The following is a 21,019-nucleotide window of genomic DNA, read 5'->3' on the forward strand; positions in this document are numbered from 1 at the left end:
TATTAGTTATTGAAATAAATCTGTCGAAATCAGCTCTCAGAACTTTTCTTTTTTCATATTCCGCTTCCGCCCATAGATTAAGTTCGTGTTTTATCTGCTTTAAAAGTTCATAATCCTTTGAAAATTCATTGCTGATTACCTTTGATGTAGATTGCTCTGCTGGTTGCTCCATTGTAGGGGACTCCTGGACCTGTCCTGAAGATGATGATTGCTCTGCTCTTCTCCCACTTCCTCGAATTCCGGAATTAATCCATATGGCGCCCTGACCGGTGATCTCATACGTAACGTAACGGATGGATACACTAGTCTATCAGCTATAACTCACTTTTGCAATAATCACAACACAATTGTTATTATGTTCCGCAGCTCTAAACAACAATGTTTACTTCTCGGCGTCTCAATTAAGAATGAATAGAACTAATATTGTAGTCCATAATGTAACGAATCGAATGGCATATAATAGAACTGTTTCCGATCAATGGTTACAGAGATAATTGATTTCCCGTGTTTACCTGCATTTTTCATGTTTTAGGGGGCTGGGGCGGAAAGCTCCAAGGGGATTTCTTGGTACTTTTGGGAGAATGACACTCTGGGAGTGTTCTATCGATGGTGGGAAATTCAGCTTTTATTTAATTTTCGGATCGAAACTGCTTTTTTGGACCTTCATTGACTGGGCTAAATATATATATAAGCTGTAAGCGATAGCCTAAACACTGATTGGATTATCCAAGGCAAGGAAATCCATTTTCATTTTTTCTAATCATGTGGCTTGCAGTCACTGAATTTTTCAAGCGGTTTGTCTCTTGTTCTCGCTTGTCTGAGCTATTGATAGATCTATGGTGGCACATCATTCAGCCGCTCTCCTTGATTTCAAAATTCCTTGGAAATCAAAATACGTTCTTTCGATCACTTTCGACAATTAAAAAAATAATTTCTGAATATCGAGGATGATAATATTCTACATATAATTCTGTGGATGAATTAGAAATTTGATAAAGTTGCAATTTCACACAAGTTGGCAACGCTGTAATTTCTTCAGATGGGGAGGGCCAAGTCTTGACTCATTTTATACAAACTTTAATAAATCATGCACTTCTTAATCTGAAAATTCACATAGGCCTATATCGAAATTCATCTGATAAAGAAGGAATTTATCTTTATTCAGTCAATTGAAAAAACTGAGATTTGATTTATCCTAGATTTTTTTCCAGTATTAATATCAATGTGAAAAGAATTGGTGGTGCTTATGGCTCGAAAGTCACCCGGAACAATCAAACCTCAGCACTATGTGCTCTGAGTGCACATCTCCTACAGAGACCTGTCCGCTTGAGCTTGAATCTAGAAACGAATATGCAAATGACCGGGAAGAGATTGCCCTGCTTCATCGAGTATGAGGTAAATATATAGGCTAACAGTGACTGTTGATCAATATTTTTGAAGTCTAAAGTTGAACCTTCATATGAGTTATAATGTTTTCTCATTATTTACTTTTATTGGAAGAATAGGTGGGTACCGTCGAGTAGATATTGAGGAAAATTGTGGTACCTCAATATTTGACAATAATCTGGAAACAAAAAAAAATTATCAATATAGAGATTATAAATAAATTATCATTATTGAATATTACAGACTGGTGTGAATGAGAACGGGAAAATTCAGTATTTGGAAGCAAAACTTTACGAGGATATAGGTGCGAGAGACAATGAGAGGGCTGTTGTTTATGGTACATTGGACTTTCTGCCTTATCCCTACGATATTGATACTTGGACAGCCAGTATCTATTCTGTTAGAACTGACACTCCTCCAAATACTTGGTGTAGAGCACCAGGTGAGTGAACTTTTCAATTTGAGTTACTTTTGATGATACATTATTATTTAAAATTTTGGAGGGCTATTATTTTTTATACAATTTCTGTCAATTTTTCCAGGAGCAACTGAAGCATCAGCATCAGTCGAGCATATAATGGAGCACATAGCCAGCGTTGTCAGGAAAGATCCACTCGCTGTAAGAATTCAAAATTTCAGATCCGAGTCACAGCCATTGTTGCCGATGATCGATGAGATTAAAACTTCTTGTAATTATCAAAAAAGTGCGGCCGAAGTTGAAGAATTCAATAAGGTGAGAGAAATACAGTTTTATAACAACTAATGGGTAGTAGCAGTAGCAGTAGCCAACACAAAGGCTACATTGCAAAATATGTATGATGCGTACCGTACGTCTTCATCGATAGAATGGAATATTATTTTAATGCTACAAATAAATAGAGAATATAATATGCATAAATCCAATAACATTTGGCTTCATAGGACTATCACTCCATTTCCTGGAGGAAATATTTTGATTATTTTGTAATATTTCTTTCAGAAAAATAGATGGAAGAAGCAAGGCATATCAATAATACCATTATGCTATGCTTTGGGATACTTTGGCAGGTTTCATTGTAATATCTCAATATATGCTGGAGATGGCACAGTTTCTATCAGTCATGGAGGAGTGGAATGTGGACAAGGTATCAATACAAAGGTGAGTTTTCACTATTAGCCTACAGTGCATTAATAGGCATAACTGGTTCAATTTTTCAACTAGAGAAAATTGGTTCGGAGGCATTATATGAAAAATTAAATTTGTATACTATAATCCAGGTATTTTTTCAGGTAAAATAATCATACATTTTATTCACGGTACGTGTATCACAGCTCATTCTGTGAATTTATTCAACTTGTGATAAATGTTTTCATTAAATTATTTTATGCCCTTGGAGGCAACCATGGTCAGTAATTTTCCCATATGGAAAAATTTGTCAGTTTAATTTTGTCGGAACTTTTGAAAGCTTTAATTTTGAATAGATTAGCCACGGCTGTAAGACTGATAGTTTATATTGATAGGAAAAACCTATTGCAGAAACCCAAATAATGGCACATTTGAACCACACTTAGAACAAGTGATAGGGATGGGAACATTCGATATGTTCACCTACTCGCTACCCAAAACAGTACTGCAGGATCGAAAATTGTCTACCAAACATTTCCCTCTAAAGCCCCGCACAAACACATCGATTTTGTTCGTAAGGTATTTAGCCGTCCTTATATAAATTCTATCAGATTGAACGGAGCTTGACAAACCATCATCTGTTTGAAATCATCTGTTTAATCGAATGAAAATTATAAGAACGGCATAATACCGTACGGACAAAAATCGATGTGTGCGGGGCTTAATGCCTTCTTTTGAGCATTCCTATTTCCACAACGTTGCCAGATCGTTTCTCAAGAATGAAGAGATACAATTATTAAGTTCATTAACAAAATATTTGATCTCAATTATGAAAATTTATTTTCAAATCAAAATTATATTTTCTTTACGAATAACATTTATAATTATTGATCATTTCCAAGAAGAATGAACATTTTATATTTCATAAGACATATAGCTCTCTCAGATATCGCTATCAGCTATATGTAGGCCTATTCTATAGAAGGCAGTGGTAAGTCAGAGAATCGGCAACGCTGTTCCCCTATTTTATCTCTCTTCTGCCATTATAATGTGGACCTCGTCACTATAGTAGTGCACTAGTTCGTTCATTTAAAAAATTAATATTATATCAAATGTATATAATATTGTTAAATTTTATATTTTTTGTTTTATAGGTAGCTCAAGTTTGTGCTCACTTCCTTGGAATACCATTGGATTTGATAAAAGTAAAGCCAACACTGTCTCTCATCTCCCCGAATAATTCAACATCAGGAGGCAGTATTACGAGTGAATCCGTCTCTTTTGTGAGTTACCTACTTATCAATACTGACAGTATGTAGTGAATCTCACTATAATACATTTTGAACTATTGATACTCCTGAGCCTAAACTATTAAAAACCATCAATCAACCAAAAACCGTTTGTAAAAATAGGTACACTAACTTCTTGTAGGTACCTACTATGTTATAATAATGTATGTTTGTAATTGTATTTACAAATAAATGAATAGATAAATAAGATAATCTCCTTTTGAAAATATAAAAAAATATTAAGATAAACAGGAATCTTGTTGCAAATATAAGTTCAAAGAAACATTACAGTAAGCAGGCCTATAACCTACATCTTGTTAACTTCACTCATTTTTATAGTAAAACATGGTGCTAAATCGAAATAATGGAAAATCAATTTGACCCGGTTTTTCACAGTCATTGCCAATAAATTGCGAGTTATAAGAATAAGTAATTGCAGATTGCTTAGCTGCTCATGTGGGTTTAAATGATTATATGCTGGAAGCTATATGGGAAGCCTAATGTATAGCATAATAATAATAATGCTGTATATTTGATGATTCAAGCTAGTTTCACTTTATTGATCAATTTATAAATCATTATGTTATTATAAGAGTATACTGACATCATTTCATCTTATTTTTTACTTCCAAATAAACGTTGGTTAGTACAGTGGAACTTGGTTATAGCGACATTCAAATGACCAAACATTCAATGACGCGCTATATCAGTGTGACACTTTAAAAGAGGTTTCAAAATCTTAATTTTAAACTAAGGAAAGAAAATGAAAACACACTTTTAATTAATGACGTTTAGGAAATACATAATATAAAAACACTCTTCAACATATACAGGGTGATTCATATTTATGGTAAAATAATTTAATACGTGATAGTAGAGGTGAAAATAAGAAAAAAAGTTCTTATAAACATATATCCATAAACGCTTCATCAACGAGCTATACAGGATGAAAGATTTCGCCCGGAATTCAGTTCCTCTGGTGGAATACACCGATGCTGAATTGTCTGGGGACTAGTTTTTGAGAAACTTATGCTGGATTCATATGGAAAAATATCTGAAAAATTGAATAAAACTATTCTGGAAGCTGTAGTGTGAGTAGTTTTTGAGAAAAAAGTTGAAATATGCAAAAAATCTAAGTAGAAAAACACAGACTTATACGTTTGATGCCCAATAACTTTCTTTAATAACCAGTTAACAAATAATTTTTCGCAATAAAAATTGTAGAGAATTTAATTCTGAAAAGAATGATGTGAGCTGTGTAAACTAAATTTGAATAAAAGTTGAATAAAATGTATTCTTATGTAGTACATTACACCACAAAAATTTGTTGTTTTATGAGGAGAGAACTAATAAATCATAAGTTGTAGCTGATTGCAAATAAAATATTCGGTTTTTTATGAAAAGTTATTTTTATATTTATGAAAGTAGCATATTTAAATGACATTAAACTTATACCAAAAGACTAGTAGATTATGCCATTAAGCCTGGGAGGAAGCTCGAACAGAAGTAGATGATCTCCTATGATTTCTGCCCAAATGTTTACTGATCACTGATGTTGTGGAAGATTAGGATTGATGGCATGAGGATTTCAGCTGCCCAAATATGTTGGTTGTGGACGTTAACGATAGCTGTTCTAGTAAAGTGTGCCTCTTCGGTACATAAAACGGTTGTTAAAAAGTTTGGGTAAACAAGTTTTACTAAAAACCATCGGAAAATAATAGCACGGGGAATACAGTCTCGTGGCAATAGAGTATGAACTCTCTGGAGGTGGTATGGATGTAATTGTTGCTCTTTTAGTATCCTCCAAATAATAGATTGATTGACATTAAACTGCACTGACAATTCTCTTATGCTCTTCTCTGGATGTTCATAAATTTCATTAGGTACTTGTTCTTCTAACTCAACAGTCATAGTAGATCGGGGTCTGCCTGCATAAATGTGCTCTTTGGATATCAAAGAATCTGTTTCAGACAGACGATGATGAATAGTGGCAAAAAAACTTGAACTTGGACATACTCGGTTAGGAAAGTTCTCTTGATACAAACGTCTTGCTTCAGTACTATTACAGTAGTGTCCCATTCCATACATTAAATGCATGTCAGCTAATTCGGGTATGAATAATGTCTAAAATTACCTGCCATTTTTTTTAAAAAGTTAACACTTAACACACAAGCAAAGTGAATTGGTTACAAATAACTGGTTAATAGATTAAACCAAAATCACAGCGCGGCTACAGTAGGCCTAACTTAAGCTGGCCATTGACGAGCATTCCAAACGGCGTGGCGCGGCGCGATGTCACTCCAGCTGGAAAGATCCACTCGCTGTAAGAATTCAAAATTTCAGATCCGAGTCACAGCCATTGTTGCCGATGATCGATGAGATTAAAACTTCTTGTAATTATCAAAAAAGTGCGGCCGAAGTTGAAGAATTCAATAAGGTGAGAGAAATACAGTTTAATAACAACTAATGGGTAGGTACCGTAGTAGCAGTAGCAGTAGCCAACACACAGGCTACATTGCAAAATATGTATGATGCGTACCGTACGTCTTCATCGATAGAATGGAATATTATTTTAATACTACAAATAAATAGAGAATATAATATGCTTTAAATTCAATAACATTTGGCTTCATAGGACTATCACTCCATTTCCTGGAGGAAATATTTTGATTATTTTATAATATTTCTTTCAGAAAAATAGATGGAAGAAGCAAGGCATATCAATAATACCATTATGCTATGCTTTGGGATACTTTGGCAGGTTTCATTGTAATATCTCAATATATGCTGGAGATGGCACAGTTTCTATCAGTCATGGAGGAGTGGAATGTGGACAAGGTATCAATACAAAGGTGAGTTTTCACTATTAGCCTACAGTGCATTAATAGGCATAACTGCTGGTTCAATTTTTCAACTAGAGAAAATTGGTTTGGAGGCATTATTATGAAAAATTAATTTGTATACTATAATCCAGGTATATTTTCAGGTAAAATAATCATACATTTTATTCACGGTACGTGTATCACAGCTCATTCTGTGAATTTATTCAACTTGTGATAAATGTTTTCATTAAATTATTTTATGCCCTTGGAGGCAACCATGGTCAGTAATTTTCCCATATGGAAAAATTTGTCAGTTTAATTTTGTCGGAACTTTTGAAAGCTTTAATTTTGAATAGATTAGCCACGGCTGTAAGACTGATAGTTTATATTGATAGGAAAAACCTATTGCAGAAACCAAAATAATGGCACTTTTGAACCACACTTAGAACAAGTGATAGGGATGGGAACATTCGATATGTTCACCTACTCGCTACCCAAAACAGTACTGCAGGATCGAAAATTGTCTACCAAACATTTCCCTCTAAAGCCCCGCACAAACACATCGATTTTGTTCGTAAGGTATTTAGCCGTCCTTATATAAATTCTATCAGATTGAACGGAGCTTGACAAACCATCATCTGTTTGAAATCATCTGTTTAATCGAATGAAAATTATAAGAACGGCAAAATACCGTACGGACAAAAATCGATGTGTGCGGGGCTTAATGTCTTCTTTTGAGCATTCCTATTGCCACAACGTTGCCAGATCGTTTCTCAAGAATGAAGAGATACAATTATTAAGTTCATTAACAAAATATTTGATCTCAATTATGAAAATTTATTTTCAAATCAAAATTATATTTCTTTACGAATAACATTTATAATTATTGATCATTTCCAAGAAGAATGAACATTTTATATTTCATAAGATATATAGCTCTCTCAGATATCGCTATCAGCTATATGTAGGCCTATTCTATAGAAGGCAGTGGTAAGTCGGAGAATCGGCAACGCTGTTCCCCTATTTTATCTCTCTTCTGCCATTATAATGTGGACCTTGTCACTATAGTAGTGCACTAGTTCGTTCATTTAAAAAATTAATATTATATCAAATGTATATAATATTGTTAAATTTTATATTTTTTGTTTTATAGGTAGCTCAAGTTTGTGCTCACTTCCTTGGAATACCATTGGATTTGATAAAAGTAAAGCCAACACTATCTCTCATCTCCCCGAATAATTCAACATCAGGTGGCAGTATCACGAGTGAATCCGTCTCTTTCGTGAGTTACCTACTTATCAATACTGACAGTTTGTAGTGAATCTCACTATAATACATTTTGAACTATTGATACTCCTGAGCCTAAACTATTAATAACCATCAATCAACCAAAAACCGTTTGTAAAAATAGGTACACTAACTTCTTGTAGGTACCTACTATGTTATGATAATGTATGTTTGTAGGCTAATTGTATTTACAAATAAATGAATAGATAAATAAGATAACCTCCTTTTGAAAATATAAAAAAATATTAAGATAAACAGGAATCTCGTTGCAATATAAGTTCAAAGAAACATTACAGTAAGCAGGCCTATAACCTACATCTTGTTAACTTCACTCATTTTTATAGTAAAACATGGTGCTAAATCGAAATAATGGAAAATCAATTTGACCCGGTTTTTCACAGTCATTGCCAATTGCGAGTTATAGGAATAAGTAATTGCAGATTGCTTAGCTGCTCATGTGGGTTTAAATGATTATATGCTGGAAGCTATGGGAAGCCTAATGTATAGCATAATAATAATATGCTGTATATTCGATGATTCAAGCTAGTTTCACTTTATTGATCAATCTATAAATCATTACGTTATTATAAGAGTATACTGACATCATTTCATCTTATTTTTTACTTCCAAATAAACGTTGATTAGTACAGTGGAACTTATTGGTTATAGAGTCATTCAAATGACCAAACATTCAATGACGCGCTATATCAGTGTGACACTATAAAAGAGGTTTCAAAATCTTAATTTTAAACTAAGGAAAGAAAATGGAAACAAACTTTCAATTAATGACGTTTAGGAAATTCATAATATAGAAACACACTTCAACATATATTATGTGTATAAACCTCAATTATATCTAGAAATCAAAATATCCGTCTGGTTACAATGAGTTGCCTTCTCAGTTCTCGGAGGAGAATGAGGAGGAGATGAAGAGCCAACTTAGTCTCAACACAGTTTTCACAGAATATAACCATTCTACATAAGAGATTGTCAAAGTCACTGAAAAGTTTTGAGATTGTTGGCCGAAAAAGATTGTTGCCATTCAAACTTCAATCTGCGCCTCTCAATATACCGTATTCAAGACAAAAATGCATGATTGGCTGGTACAAAACCTACTTTATGAGCAACAATAATTCTATGAGAGGAAAATTAGTATTTCTTGACTCTACTTTGTGACGGAGAGTAGAGTACCTATCATGAATATTATATAATAGTCAGCCAGGTACTGTTCATGTATTTTTGAATGTACGTTTGTTGACGTTGTCTCTTGCTTTCTTGGCATCCAGACAAGGAAATATTAGTATTATTATTATTATTTATCAGAGTGATTGCTGATAAGTGATAGCTGACTAGTGTTTTTATAGCTGAATGAATTAGAATTTGAAATTTTAATGTATTTAGAAGTATTGATTTTAATTACCATTCTCATACGCCAGGCTGTCACAAAATGCTGCGAGGAGATCAATAGTAGATTGCGACCATTCAAGGAAAAAATGCCAACAGCTAATTGGAAAATTATAGTACAAGCAGCTAATGAAGCTGATGTGGATCTCAACTGTAGTCACATGTAAGCGATCTCTGATTTCCAAACTTATGTATTTTTAATTGGCAACAAATTGAATTATTATTATTTATAGGAGTAAAGAGAGGTCTTCAAATGGTACACTTCAAATTTTGAACATTTTTATCACTCACCTGTATTCTACTGTTGAATTATTGTTTGAAAATCAAACTCGGATTGAGAAATATCATTAAAAAAAGCAATTTTGAAACTTGAAATTATCATGTTAATGCTGCAGAAAATATGCGATGTTTGACATTATTTGAAAAATATTTGGTGTTAGAGAGAGGCTTTTCAAGATCGTAGATGTTGATAACTCATTCCAATATATGAACAAATTAAACTTCCAAGTTACACAATAACAGTCCTTTCTATTAATATTCTATAAAAAAAATTTTGAATCATCATCAGTATATGTCATTGATTCCTTGTATATTGCTTCTAGGTTCAAGGTAGATGATGATGTATCTAACTATTTGATTTATGGAGTGACCTTCATGAAAGTAGAATTGGATATGCTCACTGGACAGCATATGGTGAGAAATTTTCTGCAACTTTCCCATTAATTTCAAATACATTGTATGACTAATAACAGTCACTGATGCCGTGGTAATCCAATTTTTGGTAAATTTGAATACGAATATTTCTATATATTCTATTTATTCTATATTCATCCTACATGTTGTATATTGTATTTATATTATTGAGAGAAACAGTGCAATAACATTGAAAAACTAAACATCTATGACTTAATTCCTTGCTAAGTCAAGCTAAGCAAAATATCCAATTTAGGTACCGTACTGTGCTAAGTAAATATAGTTGTAAAAGTGAAATTGCTACAATTATCCGTACTGAATAAATTTATATAGATCTGTGGTTGAACAATACCATAGAGGAAAGATAGCATCAGAAGATATTCCATATGGTGTAGGTCGTTTGTGTTCAAAATTTCAATCCGATTTTTGTTAACTCAAGCCAATTACTGTCTACTATTGTCTATTATTACTGTTTTGACCAAGTGAGAGTGTAAGAACGGCAGAGTATGAAGAGAGACTTCAAGCTTAACACAACTTTACGAAATTGAACTTCTAGGGCTATCGGCTTGAGTTCACAGTGAATATTTGGAACATGAACGCCCTTTAACCGGTTGGACAAAAGACTGTTGAACTTTAATCATGATTGTATGTCACGTGAACCAATCAGAGAAGGCTTTTTCGAAAAGGAGGCTCCTCTAATTTATTGGTTCAGATGACATTAAATCACGATCAATTGATCAATCATTTTATACAATATAATGCATTACAGAATTGGTCCCTCTAAACCTGAATATATTTCATAGCAGGTACCTGAAATTAATAATAAAATACAATAGATAGGAATGACATGCCAACTTCAATAATAAACTGAGGGAAATTTTTTTATGTTATTTAAATGGAAGTTTAGGAATTAAAAAAAAATATATGAGGTATAATGTGGTTCAAATATGTTAATAGGAAAGAAGAAAAATGGAAAAATTAAAAACTTTAAATCATTAAATTGAATTAAAATTAAAATAAAATATACGAAATACTTTATAGTCTAGTAAACAAGAATCAAATATATTTATTTACATAAAAATAATAATTAAGGATACTACAAAAGAAAAACAATAAGGGCTGGTTTACAAGCTCGGGATTTAGACTCTGAGTTCTAGACTTTAAACAGCTGGAGTCAGAAAATTGACTTTCCAAAACAGGGCGTAGTCAAAGCTTTAATGATAATCTTTATTTTCTCATTTCTTTTATTGGAAACGTTTTTCCTTGACAAAATGTAACATTCCTAAATAATTCAAAATAGCTGGAACTTTACATTATTTTCTCTTTATTTTTCTGTGTTCAATTTTCTAGTTTTTCGAAATTTAATTTAAACGTGGACTGCGACTACGTCCCGTTTCGGGAAGCCAATTTTCTGACTCCAGCTGTTTAAAGTCTAGAACTAAGCTGAATCCCAAGCTTGGATATCGGCCCTAAAATGTTAAAATGTTTTTATCTATAAGTTATAATAATTCATGAAAATTGGTCACTCCAAATTTGCGACGGTGTTTTACAGAGACAAAATTTACTAGCATTTTACCAGTAACATAATATTTTTGTCAAATTGGGGCCAAAAAGTGGCCTTTTTTAAATTCAACAGGCCTTAACAACCTGACACAGATATTTTTGAACCACAGATGAAGTATTTCTATTCAGTATTATTGAACTTTTTTCAACTCATTTGTATTTATCATATTCTCCAACAGATTTTGAGAACTGATGTAATACAGGATGCTGGACAGAGCTTGAGCCCCTACATAGATATAGGTCAAATTGAAGGAGCCTTCATTATGGGACTGGGATACTTCCTCTGGGAAAAACTAATCTTTGACAAAGAAACAGGGAAACTTCTCACTGATAGAACATGGGTAATATGTCATCTCTTTTCACGATAATACAAATGAAATTAAAACTTATATAATTTTTCATGCTGTGTGTATAGTTGATTGGGGAACCGATTCAACTAATAATAATTTGAAAAAAATGAATTGACAAAGAGGAAATTAATCTAGGAAAAGGATTCTGAACATGCGTAACCTATCTAGAGAAGGCTTTTCTCTAGGATGTATAATATTGTCAATTCAAGTTTTCTTGAGCAATTATGTAAAAAAAAAGTTTGGAGAAAGGTTTCTGAAATATTAACACAATAATTTTCTTTCTGGTTACCTATTTCATTCATTTGAATTTATTGCATGGATACTGTTCTCTTTGGGTGTTAATACTATTTATTCCTTTTCCCATAAAATTGCGCATTGCGAGCTGAATTGTTTATTAATTTGGCATTTATTACGAGGATATAAATTGTACTACTATCAAATTATTGCTTGCTTTTGTATTTTTCTGAGTTCGAGTACAATATTATTATAGTCCAGTCACTATTGTGAAATGGTATATTGCCATCCATGTTGGGCGACATTCTTATGTGGTACGGTATATTTGATATATACTGGAGCAGTTGTTAAGATCCCTAGTTTGCAAATAAATTTGTAAAAAGTTGAGGCCGTCTGGCTCGCAAATATGCTGGGTTCAGACCACAGCTCTAGCTCAGTAGTAGATGCATGAATACTCCCAACATAATGAATCACCTAGGTTTCAATACCTGGTGATCAATAATTCTTACCGCTGCTTTCATGAAGTTATTGAAGAATACCAATAAGGAAGTCAAAAAGATAGTTGGTGACTGATTATCAGTAACCATATATTCAATCGAGAATAATGAAAATCAACTATGGTTTTTCTAGTTGATCCTTAAAACGCTCGTCATGAATACAGGTATGCACCAATTTATCCTTTCGAAATTCCTTGAAACTTACAACGCCAGTTCTTGAAGTTCTCTGGATCCTTATATGATATATTGTAGACTTATTAATGTAAATATCAGTAAGATTTTCCTGGCTGAATAGTATTACTATCATCAAAGGATGATAAGTAATAAATGCTCTTAATAATATCAATATTAATTGATCCACTAATTATATATGCTGCAGAATAATAATGCTTGGTACCAAGACAGCTCAAAATGTATATCACGAGATGAATTAGGAAAATAATAAAAACTCCTAAAATTTATAATTTATATAAAATTTCCTTATATCTATAATTCCTATATAAATAAATTCTTTAATATCTCAGGAATTGTTAGCATTCACAATATTGTGAGCTATAAAATATTTATTTTATTAGTACTGATATATGGACTTCAAGTCGGTTCAGAATTTAACAACTTGGAACCTGTTCAGTCTATAGATTTAATAGAACATACTTTGATCAATGAATAATAATTTAAAATCTCAGGGTATGTGGGTTCGTGCCATGCATGGAAATAAGCGTCCTACATATAATTTAATAATAATAATAATAATAATAATAATAATAATAATAATAATTTTATTCATGGAGGCAACAGGTAAAACCCCATTTTGCCTCCTTCACACATTACAATCATACACTATACAATCCAAAAATGTATTTTAAGAATTAAGTATGAAGAAATGTTAAAAAACAAGAAATGTAATGTGAGTGAAATAATAAGAAATAGAAATTAAATGAATCAAAAATACTAACAAAAGTATGTCAAATGAATGAGAATTAAATTAAATATAAGATTTTAACAATTTTAGAAAACTTGAAATCAATAATTACTGTATTCAATCAATCAATTATCAATAAACTACAATAAATTAATCAATAGGCCTGAAAAATAATTATTCAATTAATCAATAATTATCAATAAATCACTACAAATAAATCAATATTTATAATGATAAAATTAAATAAATTAATATATCAAATGAATTCATAAAAAAGAGTTCTTATAAAATATATGATAGTGTTCGACACATTGCGAATTTCTTAAACTTGAATAAATATTCATATAGCACTTTAATTAATTCCCCAATTCACTGATAAAGGCCTTAGTGTTAAATGAGCTCATTTAGGATAATTAGCACACTCACTATAATGATGTTCTGAAGTTCTCATAGAATAATTAATTATCTCCAATAATTAATTAGCCGGATCCTTTCAACTCTGCAGGGCTCGTGTATGGTCCAGATTACTTACAAGTTTCTATCAGTATTAAAGATATATTTATGGGAATAAATTACAGTTAAGAACTCTTTAAAAAACACTGAGTTCACAAATAATCAAACATTAATTACATATACTTGATATTTAAAAAAAAAGGATTGGCTTGATGCTTTTAAAAATTAATTGGAAAAAATACCCTATTCTCCATGTGCTGCCGCATAGGTCGAGATCACAAGCCAGAAAGAGCAATTCTCAGAAAAATTTCATCTCTTCCTTTAACAATTTGTAAGCCTTCCTCTGATTGGCTTTCTAATCTTAGTAAAACGTGATGTAATTGGTTACTTAAGATTCAGGGTTTCTCCAATTTTGTTATACAAAGATAAATAAAAGTTTATAAATAAATAGCTTAGATAATAGCCTGTGAACATTCCAATAAATAAATCTCAACATATGAAGCTATAATGCGATATACATTTAATTTTTTATGTGAGCTTTGTATACTCTTACTTTTCATAGTTTTTTTTTTAGATTTCAATAAATATTCGAGTAACATAATATTGTTGTTTTCTTATTACATAAACCTTCCCTAACATATAGTATACAAATTTTACGAGTAAAAATATAATTTAATTCATGATAGTTGATTGAGCAATCAGCTGATTTGTTTGATATCAATTCAATAAATTGTGAATTGATCTAAGATCGATTGATGTATTAAATCAAAACAAAGGATTCCAACCTCAAATTGTACAAGCAATCTTTTTTTTATAATCTGCCAATAATAAACAAGCCGCTTTATAATTTTATTTCTGCCAAAGAATTCTCATTACTGCATAATTACAATTTTGCATGGTTCTCTTATCGCTTTATAGATAATATGACTACTCTTTATCATAAATAATATTCGATTTTATTTGGGTGATACCTTGACTAGGCTATCTATTCTTTCAATTCCACAATTCTACTAAAGCTCAGTTATTTACTTCACAATTATTTTATGGTGCCAAGACACGACGTCATGCTATATACATTGGTGCATGCAATTTATTTCGTTGTTCTGAGTTTTTAATATATTATTTGAGTACATAAGAGAAGTCCAGAACCAATTTCTTCATGCAAAATTCCCTTGTGCTAGATACAGAGTGGCCCAAAAACCTTGTATTTTCGGCTCATTTTCCAGTTTTTAGCTATTTCTGCCAAATCTCGTAATCAGACAGAAAAATTTGCTCCCGCCTTTTTTTTATATGAAACTCTGAATGTAATGAAATCATTTGGAACTCTTTATCTCCAATGAGTACTGAGTTATGATTTTTCAAAAATGAGTGAAATTCGAAGAAAAAAAACAATTTTGATGAATTTTAGTTTTTGATCAACAATATCTTCCGATTGTTACCATTCAGATGAATAATTCGAAATCCTTCTGGGCGTATTTTTGTGCTCTACAATCCGAGATCAGGTAGGTAGAGCGCTCTATCTCATATAGATTTCCAGGTACACCTGACAACAATGCTCCTTGTATTGTGAAAAACACCAAATTTTCAGCTTCAACCATCATCACCAACTAAATTGTCCCACATTGATATTTCGCACAATGAAATAAGTTCATGAGTTTATGTTCTATGAGAATCACCCGTTAGATGCACTTCATTTCAGTATTTACTAGTGGAGAGGCGCGCTTAAGGACACCTTAAGGATCAAAATTTCAGACACATAACTTTTGACACAATGCTTAGTTTTCATGGTACTACACTTCATTCTTCTCGGCTCGTCAAAGCGGTTCAAATCATACATCCTAAGTCAAATTCGGTTCAAAAATGGAAAATGTATTGTTGAGTGTACTTAAGCCCATATTGTAATATACAAAAAATGGCCAATTTTTATATTCAATGTTGCATGTCTTGTAAAATAATTCTGATAAAATTCCCAAATATTGTGAGGATGTGAGAATTGTCCCCCTCTACCCACTCCAAAAAATAATACTTTTGATTCCAATACAATTCGAAAGTTACAGAAGATTTTAAAAATGGCGATTTCAGTTTTCAAATTTTTTTTTACTGTTGATAAACAAGTTTCTGAAACGAGTCTGATTCATAATAGAACCTCACGATTGATCCCAAATTGTAGATAAATTCATCCTCTACGAGCTCAGTTGCCTAAAATCCATCATAGAACTGCCAAAACCGTTAATATGAGAAAAATATCTAGAATTTCCGGATTTTTTTCAACAATCAAATCTCACTTTACGAACATATTTTTCATGAATCGTTTACAGCAGATGAAAGAGAAAATTCTATTGTACATTTAAAGATGTCTCCTCTTATGTACTCGAATCATATATTAAAAAATCAGAATTACAATATAAATTGCAAGCACACCCCCTTTTTGTGTCTATATTGACTGGACTACGAATCACAGCTGCGCAGTGTGGCCCGTATGTCTGTTGTAGCTATACTCCTACTGAAATAATGATAATGGGCTAGATCCTCTAGATAGGCACGTTAAGACTTGAGGTTTAAGCATTATGCATGAGAAAAATTAGTTCAAAAATATTAAAACAATAGTTTCAATTGAATTCTATCAAATCATGTCATTCAAATCCAGTAATGAATCGTATAACTAATTTAAATTAGTTATAATAAATAACTATGAAAGCTACTGATTCGCTAAAATAAGTCGGATTACCATAAAATAATTATACATTTGTGGTGATTCATCCTAGGAACTTCCTTATATTCATAAAGTAGAAGACTTCTCTTCTTCTCTGTGTTATATTTTCGGCCTGGAAAGCTATTGAGAATTACGAGTTTCCCAGTTGATATTTTCCTGTCATGTAGCCTATAAGACAAAAGTTGAGCTTTGAATACTTGAAATACGTTAATCTTCATTATCAAATCAACTTTTTCCAGATACAAAATGGTTTTTCATGATCTTTTAAATAATGTGGTACCTGTAGAAAGATTCTTTCAACTCAATGATGTCTGGTAACGTTGCACGCTGATATGATGAACATCTCATAAACAATACGAAACCTTGTTATTTGATGTGAGAAAATGATCTAGTATCCCAAAATATAAAAAGAGTACCTACAGTCAGGAACACGTTATAATGGCAGTGTTCAATTAGCAATGGTATTGCTATCCTTGTCTAACATTCAACAAAGCGGATAGCGCTATCTCTTTCTCGCTTTACTTTGTTGCCAGATCGTCTTTTAAAAATGTAGAATTAATAATTAATTGACAAAATATTTCATCTTAATTATGAAAATTCATAATGAAATTATTTGAAAATATAATTTCTTGCTTAATAAAATATAATTGATTATTTTAAACGAGAATGAAAACAGTTGATATTACATCAATAAACCTGTATCAGCTACCGTTTATAGAAGACATTGACAAGACAGAGGATCGGCAACGTTGTTCTCCTATCTTTCTCCACTGCCATTATATCGTGGACCTCACTATTATATAAAATACCGAACTATATATTATTCAATTTCAGAACTACAAAACACCAGGAGCTAAGGATATTCCAGCTAATCTCAATATTACTTTGAAGAGAAACTCTAAAAATCCTCACGGAGTTCTACGATCAAAAGGTGAACTCTCTCCTCACAACATATTCAAAAATTAACTATAGTTTTTGATTAAAATTCATATTAAGATTAATTCTGTTGCATGGGGTGATTGAATGCAGTGTAACGTTTCATAGAATTTGATAGATCACGCAATATCACCCATTATTGAATGTTTATTATTATTTATGAATTGTTTGTCTCAAGGTTGAATATTATGAAAAAAAAGGTAATAATTTTTTTACAATTATCAAATTACATTGATCAATATCTTTGAATTAGTAAAGTAAGTTAACATCGTTATTTCAACGATTATTCTAGCAACTGGTGAGCCACCGCTACTCATGAGCTTTGCTGCGGTGTGTGCAATGAGGAGAGCCATAGAGTCAGCTCGTGTCGATTCTGGCAAACAAGAAGATTGGTTTGATATAAGTAAGAATTTATGTCCTTTTCTTATGTAAAAATGTACTAGAATAAGTTTAGGTTGATCTCATCACTCAGCCAAAGATCTATTACGGTATTGAATCTTCATCATTGATGTACCTACATTTATTGATCAAATTATTTGTTGTTCTGTTGAAGTATTATATCTACTCACTTCAAGTAACTAATATTTCAATTGAGAATAAAATTATGCTATTTGAAGTGGAGTATAATTTAATAATAATTTTAAATCCAGTTTACCTTACTCCAGTTTCCATATTTGTTTTGAATTACAGAATTAATCATTTAAAATATTAGATTTGAATTAAAGTAGACCTACCGGTACAAATATTGACCTACCGGTAATTGCCTTCTTATGATTGAAACAGACAAGATAGAAATTAATCATACACATGAAGCTTCAAATAGATAATGGTAGACATGTTAATATGGTTTTTATTAAAAGTAACAATTATCTTATAATAATCTTATCATTGATTTCTAATGTGGTATTATTCTACTATAGTGATTTCATAGTTAAAAAAACAGAGATTGGGGATTTCCTTTAATAATGAAGATGTTTCGAGAGAAATTAGGATATAATGTAGATCATTGATGATTTGTTTGCAAATTAAATTAATTCAATCAAAGCTACTAATGAGCTCCACTCCGAAAATCAGATTCTAAAATTAATTAAACGTCCAGTCAAATGGTCGTTTTTCAAGAAACAGCCCCGAAAGAATTTTTTCTCAACGGTTCTATATGTCGTTTTAGAGACTCTTGAATAACAATAGAATCGCACAAAAAATTTGAAGATAAAAATCATAGTTTTTTCAATTGGCTGTAACTTTGGAAAAGTATTGAAATCAGGAGTATTGATTCATAAGAGCAAAAAGAGGAGAAAATTCTCTACCTGACTACTTTTTGGATTTTTTATCTGAAGTGTTCCACAAGAAACGCAACTTTGAAAATGCGAGAAATTTGCGATATATTTCCTCATTACCACAGTCTCGCATATTCAGAGTAGCATATCTTGAGAAACACTTCAGATAAAAAATCCAAAAAGTAGTCAAGTTTGTAGAGAATTTTCTCCTCTCTTCGCCTCCATGAATCATACTTCTGATTTCAATACCGTTCCAAAGTTACAGCCAATTGGAAAAAAAATTAATTTCTAATTTATTTCTGCAACTTACTGTTATTCAAGAGTCTCTGAAACGAGTACGATAAATGATAGATACTTGCGATTGGTCTCAAATAAAAAAGAATTACATGCTCTTTAAGCTGCCCTGATTCCTGAAGAATCCTGTTCAGAATTAATTGTTCTTTCACGTTATGTGTGGCTTTTATAATGACTAAAAAAATATCCGTTGTATAGGGTATAAGTTGTAGGTTTGCATAAGTTTGAAAATCACTTAAAAAATACCCCTTTTTTGAAAACTCGTAGCTCCGGAACCAGAAATGGTAGAGCCCTGCTTGATCTCTCAATTTATTGGAAAATGTATAATCTACAATTTTGTAGAGAATGATCCTTCTTCAAAAAGTTTCAGAGATTGGATGGAAAAACTGAAAAAAGTCTGAAATTTTGAGGGGTTTTGGGGGTGAAGCCGCCCTCTGGCGTGTTAGAAAATTTCAGATTCGAATTCAGCGCCTCAAAATACATTTAGAACCTTTCGGGGCTGTTTCCTGGAAAACGATCATTTGACTGGACTATATGAGGAGAGGACAGATATTATGATAACCTGAGGTCACAGTTTAGAGAGGACTGTAACTTCTCAACCCTAGCATTCTCATAGAAAAAATAAGCCAGTCCATTTAAAATAATTATTGTTCATTCCATTGAAATAATTGAGTTTTCTCAACATATGGTTTAAAAATTTGATGTAGATACCTCCTGTAAGTTTCAATAAGTGCTGGGAGCAACTGATTGATTCTACAGATAAAAATGACATGAAATTAAATGAAGCTTTTAATTTTCCAGAAATGCCGCTAACTTGCGAGAATATATGGCTACATGGAGCAACTAGAATTGATGACATGACCCTCTGACTGTTTTGTTGATAAACTCAATCAATGGGCATTGGTGATCAGCTTATGATGTGATACAGTAGGATACACATTGAAACAATATTAAAACAGTGAATTTATGACCTAGAATGTATTTTTCCAAATTTATTGCATGGTTTTAGACAGTACATTATGTTATTCTATTAGAGAGAGTAAGATTGCATGTTACGTACTCTTTATCAGTCGGATACTGGAGGTATAGTATTTGTGGAGACATGATTCCAGGAGTTTTATCAGAAGCCTATGTATCCGAAGATCTGCTGAAAAATGTTTTGACACTATATTGCAATATTTTTTTCATTAAAGAAAAAAAATATTGATACCGTATATATAGGCTACCACTATAAGATTGTACTATGTAAGGCCTGGTTAGGTGGAATTCTCTCTCTCTCACTCTCTTTTTCTCTCGATCACTAAAAATTCCATGGGAGTAGACAACATTCCAATCACTTTTTATAAGAAGTTACTTCCAATAATATTGCCTTGTATAACACACATCTTCAATTTTTCTCTACAGTCCAGTGTTTATTCGGAATTATGGAAGCGCTCTTTAGTGATCCCTATACCTAAAAAGAAAAATCCAGCTATTCCTTCTGATTTCAGAGGCATTCACTTATTATGTTCAATCTCCAAAGCTTTTGAGCGAATTGTTCACAAGCAAGTTGTTAGCCACTTGTCCAGCTTCAACTTTTTGCTAAATTCCAATCAGGCTTCCGTCCACATTATAGCACGAGCACAGCTCTTATCAAAATAACAGACGATATAAGAGCTGCAATGGATAGGAAGCAGGGTACATTGCTTGTGCAATTCGATTATAGCAAGACGTTCGATAACGTTGATCATTCAATTTTCCTGCACAAGCTAAAACACCAATGTAATTTTTCTGATTCAGCAGTGCGCTGGCTCT

The 21,019-nt window shown here is 32.1% G+C and overlaps 1 protein-coding gene across 1 annotated transcript in view; it reads left to right on the forward strand.

The window, feature by feature from the left end:
• Nucleotides 1–20,736, forward strand: part of LOC111057942 (indole-3-acetaldehyde oxidase) — a 106,595-nt gene extending 85,859 nt beyond the window's left edge. Inside the window, exons 19-32 of the mRNA XM_039425076.1 lie at nt 1,212–1,395; nt 1,630–1,828; nt 1,929–2,119; nt 2,366–2,524; nt 3,646–3,774; nt 6,047–6,217; nt 6,474–6,632; nt 7,756–7,884; nt 9,326–9,456; nt 9,896–9,986; nt 11,729–11,890; nt 17,553–17,649; nt 17,947–18,057; nt 20,027–20,736. Coding sequence (XP_039281010.1) covers nt 1,212–1,395; nt 1,630–1,828; nt 1,929–2,119; nt 2,366–2,524; nt 3,646–3,774; nt 6,047–6,217; nt 6,474–6,632; nt 7,756–7,884; nt 9,326–9,456; nt 9,896–9,986; nt 11,729–11,890; nt 17,553–17,649; nt 17,947–18,057; nt 20,027–20,094 — 1,981 coding nt within the window. The 3' untranslated portion in view covers nt 20,095–20,736. The remainder of the gene's footprint in view (nt 1–1,211; nt 1,396–1,629; nt 1,829–1,928; nt 2,120–2,365; nt 2,525–3,645; nt 3,775–6,046; nt 6,218–6,473; nt 6,633–7,755; nt 7,885–9,325; nt 9,457–9,895; nt 9,987–11,728; nt 11,891–17,552; nt 17,650–17,946; nt 18,058–20,026) is intronic.
• The last annotated feature ends 283 nt before the right edge of the window (nt 20,737–21,019 follow it).

The sequence above is a fragment of the Nilaparvata lugens genome, chromosome 1 (genome assembly GCF_014356525.2).
Source record: "Nilaparvata lugens isolate BPH chromosome 1, ASM1435652v1, whole genome shotgun sequence".
In the NCBI taxonomy this organism is placed as follows: domain Eukaryota; kingdom Metazoa; phylum Arthropoda; class Insecta; order Hemiptera; family Delphacidae; genus Nilaparvata; species Nilaparvata lugens.